The 16,111-nt window shown below is 40.6% G+C and overlaps 1 protein-coding gene across 1 annotated transcript; it reads right to left on the bottom strand.

Moving 5' to 3' along the window:
* Nucleotides 1–9,808: 9,808 nt before the first annotated feature.
* Nucleotides 9,809–16,085, bottom strand: cbx2 (chromobox homolog 2 (Drosophila Pc class)). The gene is made up of 5 exons (XM_057347196.1): nucleotides 15,930–16,085; nucleotides 15,798–15,841; nucleotides 13,863–13,928; nucleotides 12,602–12,671; nucleotides 9,809–12,510 (listed from the first exon to the last, which is right to left on the bottom strand). The coding sequence occupies exons 1-5, from the start codon at nucleotides 15,999–16,001 to the stop codon at nucleotides 11,263–11,265; spliced, it is 1,500 nt and encodes a 499-aa protein (XP_057203179.1). The 5' UTR covers nucleotides 16,002–16,085; the 3' UTR covers nucleotides 9,809–11,262.
* Nucleotides 16,086–16,111: the final 26 nt, after the last annotated feature.

Below are 16,111 nucleotides of genomic sequence, written 5' to 3'. Positions count from 1 at the left end.
ATGTATTATGTGTACTTGACAAACAGTTGTTTAGACCACTTTTAAGATGCACGATGATCTCAACAGCTCCAGTCCCCATTCGTTTTCATTGTAAATGGTATGAACATTCTGCTGAACTTTACTTTATTACGTGAAAGATGCAAAGTCAGAATGACTCGAATTAAAAGTGACAAATGAATATTTTTTCCACACACATATATATATATATGTTGGTGCACTGTCCCTTTAAGATATACAGCAGTCATTTCCATTCACTCCGGGGTTCGTTAGCTCTTAATGAGTGAACGTAAACATCTTTTCAGGCTGTAGATGCACTGCCTTTGTGCAGCCCATAATCCTGCAGGTATGACACATACAGACAGACGGAAGGGCAGACATACAGGCAGACAGACAGGCCACAAAGGCAACACAAAGCTCTTCGCCTGCAGAGAGACACTGAGGTCTACCTGCTGCTGCTCGGGAGGGGAGACAGAAAGAAAGAGGCTATAGAGAGAGAGAGAGACAGAACTGGAGCCAGATTAATGAGCTGTGAAATTCAGCTATACAGACACTACAGCCCCACTTTCATTTCACGACGGCCGCAAATAACACCGCGTTCATATAGTGCCACAACACAAGAAGTGTATGACACAACGGTGCAACATCAATAACAACATGGCTTCAGAATAGTAGAATAGCCAACACAGTCTCGCGGGAATTTGTGACGTCGTCACGAACTGTGATCTATTAATTCGTGTTTACTGACACGAATTTCCCCCTTTTTTGTGTCACCCAGCACGACTTGCAATCTAATGTATTTTAATACGCGATATCTTTCATCAACGCAATCTGATGGGAGTTCATTCCTATTTTAGTGGCTCATTCGTGTGAATTCCTATTTCCTACGATCTCATTGGTATGTTTTGTTATGATTTGACTTTTCCCCTGTGACGTTAGGTTTAGGGGCAGGGTTAGGGGAGCCATTTATCGGTGTTTTGCCGCCTCGTGAAACTCGCGTTTTTAGCTAAATTAGCCTTTGCCGCTGTGATTTTAGGGTGTTGGTTAGCCACATGCTAAAATATGCACGACTTCTGTTGATATCAGGTTATAAATATATAAATGTAAATACACACGCAGTCTGTGGACTGAAAGTCGTGCTGAGTGATACGAAAAGAAAGTCGTGCTGAGTGACGTTAAAAAAAGGTCGTGCTCACTGACACGAAAAAATGGGGACATTTATGTCCATGAACACGTATTAATAGATTCCAAATTTCGTGTCTTTGCCACGAACTGCCTTGAGACTGGGTTGCTACTCTACAACGACAAAAGTAAAACAACTACTAAATTAAAAAAACAATTGAAAAGTGTTCAAAACGTAAAGATACATAAAAAGGATCAATCGTAGGTTCTGTTTCTATATTTTTAGCGTTATTGCAGCTTTAGTTACATTTGACTTAGCTTTTCTTTGATCTAGTTTTAGTATTCATGTTAATTCTTAGCTTTTTTATGATCTCTTTATTATGTAACATTGTTATGTACTGTAGTATTAATTGAGCCAGTAGCTTAACTTATTAACGAAATAAAAGAAATACGTTTATTTTAGGTGACCGTTTTAGTGCTTCAACTTAAACTTTTTAAGCTAAAACTAAAATAATATTTTGACTAAACTTTTTCATTTGATAAACAGAAATGTTTTGTAGCTTTTGTTAACAATATCAATCTCTCGCTTTTTTCTCTCTCGCACGCACACGTCGCTCTCAGCATCTAACGTTCACTCTCTGAGCGTCAACCAGTGAGAAAATGTGTGCGATTTTACGTGTGCAAAAGTTACCGGCACGGTGCTGAGCAGAGTTGCCAGATCTGCGTAAGAAACCCGGACCAATGGCCAATCAAAACTTGCCCAAAACTAACTCAACAACCTCAGCCCAAATACTTGACATATGCCGCACTTGTATTCCAAAAATATATGTATATTACAGTCAGTGTTATGCATTTCACACAATTACTGTATCATAAACACATTCTGTTGTCATAAATAACTTTATCTTACCCTAAACCTGACTGATGAACAAACTCTTGGGAAAACTTGGCAGCCCTGGTGCTGAGGATGGTTGCCAGGGCACTGCTGTGTGGTTACTAAGACGTTTTGAGTGTATATCCTTGAGTTTTATCTCAACTGTGTGATTCTACGTGATTATTTTCCCAACCCTTTAAAAAGGTGATTTTACCATTTTTGGTCGTATGGTTCCATAAAGAACATCCGAAAAATCTGTTTCACAAAAAAAGATGGTAAAAAATGCTTTTTATAAGAATCGTTGAGTAGGCCTAAATGGATCCAAAAATTGTTTGTCTATGGCATCACACACACACACACACACAGAGGGTATGACATCATCATCATCCAGCGCATCGAATCGATATGTTTCTCCTGACTGCTTGAGAACACCTCAGGTGTCAGCGTGTGTGTGCGTGTGTGTGTGTGTGTGTGTGTGTGTGTGTGTGTGTGTGTGTGTGTGTGTGTGAAAAGTGAGAGTGTGTGTGTCAGACATATCGACTCCAGTGCTGTGATGGATGGTCTGTGTTTAAGACTGATGACAGTGAGTGTGTTTGATGCTCAGTGTGTGTGTTGATCCAAAGCTCTTCTGCTGTGTCTGTAACACAGGCCAAACAAATGTTTGTTTACACTGCCGCATAAAACAGCCTGTGCGTGAGTGTGTGTGTGTGTGTGTGTGTGTGTGTGTGTGTGTGTGTGTGTGTGTGTGTGTGTGTAAAGGTATGCCCAGCAGACCCGGATCACATTTCTAAACATCCCTTTGAAATGTAGAAGATCATTGAAGCTGTAGAGATCTTCCTAACACACACACACACGCTGGCTCTGATGTTATTTCAACTAAACAAAACAAAAAAAGTGTCTAGATATGTAGCTGCGATCCAAGACAGACCCTGAGACTGTGACAGTACATACTGAAGTAGATGTAGTGGTTTCTTATCAACCGTGAAATCAGTATGATATATAGTATGTGTGGTTGCAGTAGAGAGAGAGAGAGAGAGATGCTCATCACAGAAGTAGTCGCCTATTTCATGCCAAACATTAGGGCTGGGAATGATGTATGATGGAGACTGTGTGTGTGTGTGTGTTCATGTTTGTATATCCCGGTGGGGACCTAAACCTGAATGCACACCAACACATGGGGACTCGTGTCACCGTGGGGACCAAAATTGAGGTCCTCATGGGCAAAAAAGCTAATAAATTGTACAGAACAATATTTTTTAAAAATCTAAAAATGCAAAAAGTGTTCTATGATCTTTAGGTTTAGGGATAGGGGATAAAATATACAGTTTGTACAGTATAAAAAACATTACGCCTATGGACTGTCCCCACGGAGATAGTAAACCAGACTTGTGTGTGTGTGTGTGTGTGTCACATTCTGCTCATGCATACCAGACAAGTGTGAGCGTTGTCGCGTCTGTGTAGTGTTTACATGAGTGTATTACGATTGAATTTCGACTCCACCATCATAAATTTTCCAGTCCCGCGCTAGCAACACTGTCCGTTCACACATGCTCTGGCATTGTTTGTTCAATCTCTCTGTGACGGCATATTTCAACGATGTTTAGCAGAATGTCCAACCTGCTTTTGCAATCAATGAACGCATGAAATGAGCAGAACAGGGACATGCGAATTCTTTCAAAGTTATTTTGTCTTAGACCATTCAGGTTTGTGCATTGACACGATGCTTAGAAAACCATAACCTGACCTTGTTCTGTAAGGTTTGTGGACATGTAAATGTGCCACTGTGGTATTTTATCTGAAGAGTTTCATGTTGTGGCCCATCTGGTGTCTCGTGGACAGAATATTCAGGTTTGGGGAAATATTCCTTGAAATATTCTTAAAGGGAAACTTGACCCAAAATTCTGTCATCATTTACTAGCCTTCGAGTTGTTCCAAATCTGTACAAGATTCTTTGTGCTGATGAACACAGAGAAAGATATTTGGAAGAATGTTAATAACCAGACAAATTTTGCCCCCCATTGACTCCCATAGAAGGAAAAAAACAAAGGTAGTCAAAAGTGCCCCAGAACAGTTTGCTGTCATACATTCTTCACAATGTCATCTTTTGTGTTCAACAGAGCAAAAATGATGATAAGGTCATTTTACCCACTATGGGAGTCAATGTGATCTGTTTGGTTATAAGCATTCTTCCAAATATCTTTCTCTGTGTTCATCAGAACAAAGAAATGTATAAAGATTTGGAACAACTCGAATGCAAGTAAATCATGACAGAATTTTCATTTTTGGGTGAAGTATCCCTTTCAAGAAAATGAATGGATCAATCTATACATCTCATTTTTTTTTATTTCAATTTACTGACTTGATTGTGCATAGAGATACTGAGATATTGCCAATGCATTATAGACTATGAGTAATGAGAAGAAATATACGATATCACAACGGCAGTGTGTTTTTAAAACAAGACGCAAAAATAAATATAAAAAGGACTTTTAACATGACATTTTAAACAACAGGTGAAAGAAGACGTCACGTGTACAGTCTCTCTCTGTCTCTGTCTGTCTCTCTCTCGGTGTCTCTCTCATACTGTCTGTAGGTCAGATGTTAGATGCAGGTTAAGAAGGTTAACGCATTCACTGAAGACTGTGATAAACACACTTTAAACACTTAGTGTGTGTGTCAATCAGAAAGATCGGACCTGGACAAACTCAAAGAGCCATCTGAGTTGTTTTCAAGGCAAGAGCGCCATCTGGTGGCTCCGGGTCACTTTTGAAAATGTCACTGATAGTGTTTGTTTGCTGAGACAAGAGTCACAGTCCATTTTCTTTAAGGGACAGACTTGCTTAAAGTTAGGTAAATCTTTATTAATTACACATGCAATGAATACATTCAAAATATACGTTTTTATTTCTAATAATGCAAGACATATGTTTTCGGACCATAGGGTTAGAGTTTGAGGTGATCTTGGTATGTGGGGAGAAATCTCATAAGAGCCCCAGACATTCTTGAGTTCTTGAATCCCTAGAAGAGACAAGTATGAGAGATTAAACATATCACAAGCAACATCTGTGAATTAGGATTATTGCTGTCTGGGAGCTACAAGTGAAATATTAAAGAAGTCTAGCCGTTGTCCTAACGGTGACGTTGCGTGTGCTAACAGACACAACCGTCTCTCTTCATCTGCTCAGATGAGATACAGAGAGAGAGAGATTACAGACACGGAGAGACTTTTGAACAAATATGACCTGTTTAATCCATGTCAAGTAAATAGCATCATTTGTTATAACAGTAAAACGTCTGCTGCGGTTCCTCTCGCTGAGCTTCATTTCTCACACGTTAGCTGTCTGTCTTTGTTTATTAGGTGTGGATGGGTTGATTTGTTGATTGTCAGGTTTCCGACTAAAGTTGTAGGGCTGAATTTGTTTAAAATAAAATCTCTTAATATAATTATGCTTTGTACATTTTTTGTAAAAGTGTCACATGGCTAGTAAGACTTAAATTGATGTAGGATTTCTTTATTATACAACAGCACGCATTGAAATGCTGTTTCTCATTCGATATCACCTTGAATTTTGAAGTGACTTACTCTCGAGTGTCAGGACACTACAGGCTTTTCAGTCGGAGGCCGTTGAGATTCTCCCAATGCTTCATCGTCCTGCTAATCCGTTTACTGATTTGTCCATGATGACTGTACACTTCAGAAGATTATTCTCACGGATGACCTAAAAAGAGTTCAAAACATTGGGTTTTCATCCAAACCAAAAAAAGTTAATGAAAGTATGAGTCTTTCCTCAATAAACCTGGTAGACTTGATCAACTTGTGGTTCTGGATCTGTGTGTGTGTGGGAAGGGTAAACGTGCGCGTGTGCGTGTTCACTTTGTTGACAAGAACTTACTGTATATTAAAGCTGAAATTCAACCTGAATATGACCACACATAATAACATATTAGACTAATAATCATCAAATTCTTTTAACAGTTTATTTTACAGACTACTGAGTTTATTTTATCATAAAACATTTGCTCTCCAGAAACCATGTCAGTTTCGGTTGAAATTCTTTTAAGTTCAAGTATTAGCATTAGAAACGCTGAATTAATACCAACATATAAAATTAAATTAAGGACATATGCATCAGAAAAATTGGGAATGCTGGACAAAAAAATAATTCTATAACAGGAACATAATAGCTTGACAGTGAACGGTTTGAAATGAAGTATGACAGGTAAGAATTAAGTGATGTGAGTTCATCTAAGGTTATAATATTATTATATGGTCAATATTAACCTTACATAGAAAAATAAGTTATCAATGAAATGAATGTAATAAGCTCATTCTGACTTAATGTCATATTCATATAAATCATAATTATGCTTTCTATGGCTAGGACCTGCAAGCTCATCCTATAAGGAATTTTGATGCTGCCTTTAAAACGCGTTCCATCACATCGACATCGGTACAAGCCACGGTGTCTTCTACAACAAACGACATGGAGAAAAAGCCAGGTCAGTGACACCATTTCAGTAAAATAACTATGTCCACACTAACAAAATCTAAATATCTCAGAAGAAAAATAGATTCAAAATAAATAGATACACTTGAAAAGATGTGTTCAGATAATATAATACAGTAATGTAGTGACTGGAGTCCAGCACAGCATCAAGAATGTTTTGTTTGGTCTTTCTGGTTCTGTTCTTGTGTTTATTTCACGCTTAATCTTAAGATTTCCCATGTTTGAATGTGTTTTAAAATACTTTTCAGTTAAAATGATTGCATTTAGTTTTAGTTATTAGGTGCTGTAGTATGCTTTTATGTCCGTCAGTTTTTAGGTTCATGTACTGTAAGTAATGAAGGAATTATGTGACATGTTTTATCATTTAAGCATTTGGAGTTATGTCAAAGAGAATTTTGATAGTTTTAGTGTGGTAATGGAAGTCTAATTTACCACCTTACTTCTATCAGCTTATTCATGTTTGTCTTTCTGTTTTTATCTTTTAGAACAACAAACAAAGAAGCAGAAGAAGGGTGTCCATTCCTGCTTTAAGAAAGGATGGCGGGCTGTGAAGCGCACCTTCTCTCGCTCCCAAAGCAACGAGGTGGTGCCTTTTACTTCAGAGTCTGACCCGGACGCCAGTGGCGCCCCCAGGATTTTTTCATGGGGTGGCACAAAGGGGCCAGTACAAATCTTAGAGTGGCACATTTCAAAAAATGTATTATGCCTGAATCTAATGGTTAAGAGTTTTGACATTTCCATTAATACTACTGGGAACATGTAAAGTTTTTACTAGTATTATCATTAATAAATATTACTACTATTATTCTAATATAAAAAAAATAAATTAAAAATCACATTCTGGTTGGGGGGACCAATGGGGGCCAGTGACTTTTTGGGGGGGACCATGGGGGCGCCACTGCCGGACGCGTCAGATATTGAGTCAGGTGCAGTTGATCAGCCATATCGACATGTCTGTAACCCGGTGGTCTTGCAAGACCCAGCTGATTTCCCACCTGCTTGTTGTAACTGGGAGCAAACGTCTCACGAAGATCCAGTTGATCCTCAGCCTGCTTCATCTAACTTGGAATCATGTCCGATCAGTTCAGCCCGTAATAAATTTGAAAAACCTTACCCTCCACTTTTCCCTGCTCCATTACCAGGCTCTCAAATGTTTCTCTTTGAATTGGAGAAGTTCAGTGAGTATACTGCCATTATTTTCATTTTTTTCTGTCCTGCTTTCCATGTCAGCTTCACTGAAAGACCTTGTATTATTTAATAGGAGTGGGTTAAAAAATATTGCTTGTCCCATTTTGTGTGTAAGCAAAGGTAATGTGTTTGTTACTCGAAGTAAAAGCAAAAAGTAATTAAATATACATTTCTGTATTTTCTGTATATATTTTTTTAAATGGTTGTCCTGCTGTTTTACACTGAAACATTAAACAAATACTTCAACGCCTTCTGTTGAATCACATTGCATGTGATGAAATCCTCTCCATCATACACACATTTTTTTTGAAGTAATATGTTTTTCTGTTAAATTACAAGCAGCACCGCTATTGGGATTCATTAGAGATGAGGAAACAAGAATCTCATGTGTTCCTTTTGTAACATTGTGGAATTGTTGGACTGGTAGAATCACTCTTCATCCTCGTTTTGGAATATCCACATCCCTGTGTGATGTTTGATAGGTTAATTTCTCTTGAACGTGTTTCTGAAAATCAGGCCCGTGATCTCATGCGTCAAGCAGTGACCACGGCCAAACATTGCATTGACCACAATGTCAACCACGGTAACTTGTGAGGCCAAAACACCCTGATCAACATAGATACGATGGAGCTCAAATTTATAGACTTTGGATACAGCTGGTTTGCCTCGACTTGTGGCAAACAAGGCACTGAACGCTATGGTGAGTTGAGTTTCTGTGTTGTCGCTGTAATGATCCTTTTACAAACATTGTAGCCGACCCAAACTTAGTTTTCCCCGACAGCACACTGTCCAGATCTACAGTCATGGATTGATCCCATTGTACTGGGACTTGAAAGACTTTTGCCAATGAAATGTTTACTCACTTCTTGCTTACGTCACAGGGCGAGCTCATGTGGTTGCAGAGGTGGTTTATGGTTTGGGTAGTCTGCTCGATGATATGACATGTGGGAAGATTGAATTCTATCAGGATGGGCAATTTGTCTATGCCCCAATATAGTTAGCTTGTCGGAAACGAACTCGCATCACACTGTGTAACTTTCTTATACTTTCTATGAGCGGTCTCTACGCTAATATCAGGGTTTTTTTGTTTGTTTTACATGTCCCGTCGTCGGGTTCCCGAGGACACCAAAGGTCGTCAGTTCAAGCTCCGGTTTCTGGCCTGATGTTCTTCCCAATTCAGCCAGATGCTTGTGATGACGGGCGATCCACCTGATGATGACTACAGCCTCAATCTACAGTCATCCAGAAATGAAAGATTTAGCGTAAATTCAGCTGGGAAGACTCTAATGTTACATCACTTCAGATCTAACCAATCATCATCTAACACTTGGAGTATATGAGATCGTTACTTACTCAATGTTTGTGTTCGTATGTCTATGACGCCGACATTCACCGCCATCCTCCCGACCACCACCAGGGTGGTCCCTGTCCATTAATCCCGGGGGGTAGGCGACGCATCTGCTTGAAGATGAAGACAGGGGTTTAGCCTGTCCCCCCCGGATTAATGGAGAAGTGCAAGAATCTGCGACCCTCTGGATGCGAGCTACGGCCTACAAGTGCGAGCTACAAGTAACCGTTTACATGCTTAACACATTAGATTTGTAAGAATGTACTGTGAGGTTTTAGATAGAAAAGCGCAGACTGGTGACATACGGTTTCATCATTACTACGTGATGCTTGTGGGTACCAACATGACGTCACGAGCAATCCAGTCATACAGATCAGTTATTGAGCCAAAAAGCAAGGCGGACTAGAGGTGTTAGACTATTGCGCACTTACTGATACTTTCAAAATAAAATGGTTAATACGGTTTATGAAGAATAGGAAAAAGCATTTGGAACGTGTTTCCTAATGACATATTTAATACTATTGGTGGCATATACTTTTTGTTGAAGTGTAATTTTTCTGTTGATAAAATTGGTTTCCACAGATGGACCCTGTTAGCATGGAATTGAATATATAAGACATTATACAGTTATTCATTGTTTTAGGTAATTATCATATACATAAACGAAGTGGTGCGTATGTAAACCAAACTTTTCACATTTCATCAATGATTTTAAAATATACGTCATGACATTGGAACAAAAGGATAACAAAAAAGCTCCGAAAACGTGCAATAGTTTAAAAGCACTTAACTTTATTTAGTGATGCTTTTCTTTATTTTTTATTCTTTCTCTCTGGCAATGTGATGCAACACGTGTTTTCTTGTATTTGTGGCAATGAAAAAAATTGTTGAGCCAAAATGTTTTTACAGTGTAACGTGACAGTAGGCATGTCTGGAGGCCACTGTGTGTTTAACACACAAACATATCACGTAATCCAGACTTGTATTAAACCGAGAGACGGTGACCTCAGCATGTCTCATCTCTGCCTCACGGACGAGACGTCATTTCATTTTCAGCTGATCTCTGTGATTATCTCTCTCACTTCAAGAACGAGTTGACGCTGCTAACGGCCGTCCTACTGCGTCACGCAGGCGCTCAAACTGCGGCGAACCCCCTTCAGCCTTCTGGCAAAAACTGCTCATATCATTTAACATTGTGTTGTTTAGCATTGACGAGCCCTAATCTAACGGAGATATCACCATATTGATCTTCATATGCAGTTGATGCTATTATGCACACGACAAGTCACTGGTAGATTTATTTACACCGACGCCTGAGCCCAGTTTAAAACCAGTCTGTCTGAAAGTTTTGTTGTGTAAAATTGACAAACTTCACCTTTAAAGTCAGTGTGAGTGTTGGAGAACAGCCGAGTGTCAGAAATACCACAGCTTCTCTTAAATTTGGGGAAATTGACAGGCCTGCTGTGTATAAAATGTGTGGTAGTGAAGCACAGAAGAGAAGAAATGCATATTTTTAAAACGATCTAAACGTCAAAAGCCTGCCTACATATAACCAATACAAGGATTTTAAACTTGCGACCCCAGTGAACCCAAACTTCCGATTGTAAAACAGGATTAAGATCCATTCATACACATGCCCTAGGTGGTGTTTATTATGATGTCAATGACACAAGGCACACCCTGCTAAAATGACCGCTAGACGCCCCAACGCTGACGAAACAGTTCGAGTAGATTCAAGATTGAAAACCGACAACAGTGCATTTTGTACAAAACTGAATCTTTACTGCGTGTTTCAGCATATGACCTAAAAACAAAAAATCCAGTAAGAGATAATAAATAAAGAGAAAACTGTTGTGAAGTACTGTATCAAAAAGATGCCAAAGACATTCACGAGTTACGTTTGATATCAGAGCACTGAAAACAGGCACGGTTAAAACCTTCTGCATTGAATACTCAGAATCGACATGATGAGAACTAGAAACCCATACATCCCAGCAGTAAAAACAACATGAGAAAACCTCTTTTAAAACCAGTACAGGAACTTGTAACAGACAGTTTTTTTACGAAGCACCAGGTGAGATTATACACATCTCAGAACGATCACCACCTTTTTGTTCTTCAAAACTTTAAAAGTTCAGCTTTGAGTAAAAACGTGACGATAAAACCTGTCGCAGCAGCTTGAATTCCTTCAAAACTTCAGTCTCTCTCAAATTTCCAGTCGGCGTTCAGTAATTACGGATGCTGAAGAATCCCACACTGGTGGGCGACTCCTTCACCGTTACCGTCACGAGGTTCGCGGTCACATCCGTGACAAACACGTGCTCGATCAGGTCGCGCGTCGGCCTCCAGTCCTGACCCGAGATGGACAGCTCTTGGTTGTTATTGGGAAACGAGGAATCATGGTCAGAATCCGAGCTGCTGCCCTCCTCTCCGGTGCTGAGCTCGCTCAAGGTCTTGACTTGTTTTCCAACTTGTTTGTCTTGGGAATCTCGCGTCTCTGATGTCGGAGTCTGAACGGCCATGTCGCCTTGACTCTTCTTTCCGAATCTCTCGCTTAAATCCCTGGCTTCTTCCGTTTTGGATCTGTCCCGCTGTGGACTCTTCAGGATTGGTTGGTTGGATGTGTATTTAGTTGGGATGTTGTTGGGTGCAGGACTCGGCTCTTGCCTCGTGTTAAATCCTGTACTACTCTTTCTGGCCGGGTTAGGGGCACTTTTTGGATGAGTACTGTCTCTAGCCGGAGAGGTCTTGTTGACGCTCTGCAGATTGAGTGCCTGAAGGCTGGAGGGAGTTTTCAGAGATGGAAAGGAGTTTGAGGGCGATTTCGGGAGAGCTGCTCTCTGATCAGAACTTTCCTGTTTCGCAGTCGCCAACTGCCCTTGTCCGATGCTCCCGTTTGTTATGTTGTGAACATTTAAAGCAGCCACTCCTGGAGACTTGCACAATGGTGTTTTTGAATCAGCCCCACCGCTGCTCATATCCGACACTGAGAGTGTAAAATCAGAAGCGGGTTTGCTTTGCGGCGGGCGACTTAGTGGCAAGGACGCGGATCCGACAGAGCGCCCAGCTGAACTTAGCGAACTCTTCCCAGATGAATTGTGTGGAAAAGATCCTCTGCTCAACCCGGTGAAGGTAAAGCTAGCGGGCATGAGCGGTTTCTTAATGTTGCGGAAGTCTTTCGGCGTGGGTTTGAAAAACTTTCGACCTTTGGCCTGTCGCAGCGCCTTCAGTTCAGGAGGCAACGGTCTCCTCCCTCGCTTCTTAGGAGGCTCTGGCTTGGCCAACACGATCTGTGCTTTCTTCTGAGGGACCGGGTGAAGCTCTCGTGGCCGAGGACTGGGCTTCGGGTTCCTGTCGAGGTCATCTTCGTCGTCTTCGGAGGATGATGATGATGACGACGAAGATGAGGAGGAAGATGAACCTGAGGATGAAGATGAAGAACTGCTGGATTTTGACTCGGGTGGAATGGCTTCCTGCGGGAGACGCATGCAAAAAGGAGTCAAACTTGAGACGTCGGAGAGATTCGTTTTTCCATTACGCCGAGCATCTTTTCACAACACTCACCAATATTTTTCTGGGTCGTCCACGAGGCCTCTTTCCTCTATTACTGATCAAGAGGTCTCTCTCCTGCTCCCTGAGGAATAAAACACATTGAGAATAAATATAGCTACAACCGTCAGCATTAGACACATGGATCAACAGAACTTCAGGACGTAAGACAAAACAGAAGACTAAACCGTGTGGACCAAACTTGCATTTAATGTAATGTGGATCATTTTATCTTTGCGAGCATTTCAGCACGTACATCATTGACATCTATCTGAGTTTATGTATCGGATGAATTTTGTAGCAAAAGATTTTAAATTCACATCGACGACAAATGATATGGGAAATGTTTTTTTTACAACGTAAATAATTTACCCCTGCAATTTCTAAAACCATCAAAACACACTTGCATTTGAAGTTGTCAACCACATCAGCCAAAAAACATATCATTTATTATAAGAAAAATCATCGTCATCATCCTAAAACATAACCAAGCGATTGAGTTTTCTACATTCTAAAAAAACGAGAAAAGGCACAAAGCAGTAGCCCAGTTTTGAAATACAGTTCCTGTATTATGAATGAGCAATCTCACCTCCTCACTTCCTGTTTTCTCTCCTCACTTCCTGTCACAACCCGCTTCCACTCGGTTGATCTATTTTTTTTACTCCCAAAAAACTTTTTTCTCCCAACAATTGATTTTGCTCAGACTTTAGAGTCATTCCCCAAGTAGTATTTAGCTGTAGCGCATAACTCATCCTGTGCTACACCCAGATGAGAGCCGAGACGTTTCTATATAATCAGACTTGCAAATTTCACCAGGTCGATGATGAAAGACCAAGACTATAGGCGAGACTCGAGTCAACTACCACTTAGAAAGCACCAGCACAACCACATAGCAACACACGAACTATTCAACGCAATTGACACAACAGCAGAGCTTCAGATAACAACAGATAACAGAATCAACATGTGCTTTCTGTTACCGAAGTCTCATTTTCACACTGAAGTCTCATAAACTGTGAAACCAAAACGCGCACAGCTGACCCGCAGGGCTAAAGAAAACCAGCTCCTGCTGGATACGTTTAACCATGTTTGATTTTCAGACTGCAGAGAATCTGGTGAGCTTGGACACGTCTGCAGCCTCTGAATGGCCCCATGAATGGAGCCCCATTTACGCCCTCCCAAGCGTTTCAACCCATATTGTTTGCACATGGGGTTTGGGAAAGGGGCGTCACTCTCACTCAGAGACCTGCTCGACCAATGAGAGAAACACTCTTACCTCTTGTTAAACGCAGCCAATAGTCTCGGGTCAAGAAGGTTTTCCTGAGGTTCCCAACTGTTATGCCTGAAAAACAGAAAAACATCAACGCTTTGTGTTCCACGTCAGGATATTTCACTTGTGTTTTGTAATTATTTCTGCCTTCACAAGTTCTAAATGACAAAATTACCGCATTAAAATAGTATTGAAATAGTCTTTTACGGCTTGTTCTAAATGTACACATTTATATTAAATTATTACGAGGTGATAAAAACTGTTTAGATATAGATTCGATAAATGTATATTTGATATTTCCTTAAAACGGCAAGACAAACATAAGAACAAAATACAAACAACATATCGGAAAGAAATCAAACTGAAACAGGTTGTTTACATCTTGCAAAATGGTCTATATCCACATCTCACGACAAACAGCTCTGAATTTGATCTCAGCTATTCCTGTACACTAGCATAACGAAGTATGCAAAACAGTAGTCATCTGTGTCCCTCCCATGAACAGAATTTGGATATTACTTTGGATACTTACTGCAGTAAATACTGTATATAAATATAGGAGCGGTAGGGATGAAGTTTATAGACAAAACCCTGTGGGCTGTCAGTTGAGCCGCATGGGTTTACATTAGCCTTAATTCACGAGAGACATTTGGCTGAGAAAGAGATAAGATGAGAGTTTACTTTAAAGATTCTGAAGTGCTTTTATATGACGGGCAGGAGGGAGGGGGTGAAAAATACGGCAATGAAAGAAAGAACGTCAGAGGTACACAGTGTTCACAGAAAGATGACGACACCGTAAACATTTGCACTAATAAAACCAGCAACATAAAGAAAAACAAATGACTTGACCCACTTTCATTTCCAGTTCCACTGCCTTAGGAACCAGTTTGAGACATAGTGTAGCTGGCAATATCTGAGGCGTTTTTTGTGTTGTTCCCGTGCTCATGGAAACCCCAAAACTGACTTTCTGCATTTGTCCATTTAATTTCAAGTACTTCAGAACAATTAATAGCAATTGATCAACAGAATTTTGAAATCGTATACACAGACAAAAACACTTTTGTCCACTTCCGGTGTATTTCTGCTCTATACAGTGCTAATAATAAGTATAAAAGCAAACCCGTATGAATTTGTAAATAAAGAAGGACGTGCGCCGAAGCAGATGGAGTCGCGCGCTGGGGGTGTGGCGCGCGCGCGCGCGGCGAGTGATTGACAGCTCGAGTGCCCATAAAGGGGCAAAAGGGGGCGACGGTGTAAAAGTGTGGGGGGGTTGGGGCAGCTGCAGTGTTTTTTTTTTTTATAAAAAAACCCCTGAAACAAACCCGTGTCGCTGAACAAGCGGCGCGCGAAACTTTTTGTTGCTTAGAAACGAAAGTGTTACAAAGAATGTTACAACGAAGAAAGTGTTTCAATGTTTTATCTTTGACGACAACAAAGCGCCCTGTGAGGAGACCATTAATGCTTACTGTAACGATGTCGAACACTTCAACATCACGCATAAATTTATGCTTCTTTATACACTTGTCTTTGAGCCACAGCGACGAACAAAACAACAACACTGCGTCTGCTTCTAAAGCAACAGACACAATGATTCAAAACTAACTTTACAGACAAAAACAACAACAACAACAACAATGAATGATTGAAATTGATTGAATGAATGAAAATAACCTCAAAAGAGGTTCAGAAAGCAATGGTGCAGACGCGCGTGGACGTGGAAAGAAATCGCGCAACACGCTGCTGTTGTTGTTTTCATTGTTTGTGTTTCAGCTTTTATCAAGACTCACGTCCAACAATATCGGTTTATCATAATGAATAAACAACAACAACGGCGAACAAACTGTTCATAATAGACATATGTGACCTATTACATACATACACATAAATATGGACACACATACACACACAATGAAGGCAGTGTGTATCCCAGATCTCACTTACTTGGACGACCATCCCCTCCACTTCACCAGATACTCCAGTTTGCCCTGTGGAAAAAAACACGCGATTATAATCACGCGCCGGGGGATTTCACTCACGTTGAACGTGCGTGGACGTCGATGCGTTTTTTTTTACCTTCTTCACGCGTTTGTTGAGGATACACTCGGCATCAAAGACCTGTTCACCCACCGCGCTCAACTCCTCCATGACTGAGCCGATCTCACCCGTGTGTGCGTGAGAGAGAGAGAGAGAGAGAGAGAGAGAGAGAGTACACGCACACACACACACACACACAACAGAAGCGACGGGGCGGAGAG

This window comes from Triplophysa rosa, linkage group LG11, assembly GCF_024868665.1.
Source record: "Triplophysa rosa linkage group LG11, Trosa_1v2, whole genome shotgun sequence".
NCBI classification, from domain to species: Eukaryota; Metazoa; Chordata; class Actinopteri; order Cypriniformes; family Nemacheilidae; genus Triplophysa; species Triplophysa rosa.
Note: the sequence above shows the minus strand (reverse complement) of the source record. Positions and strands in the feature narration are given on the sequence as shown.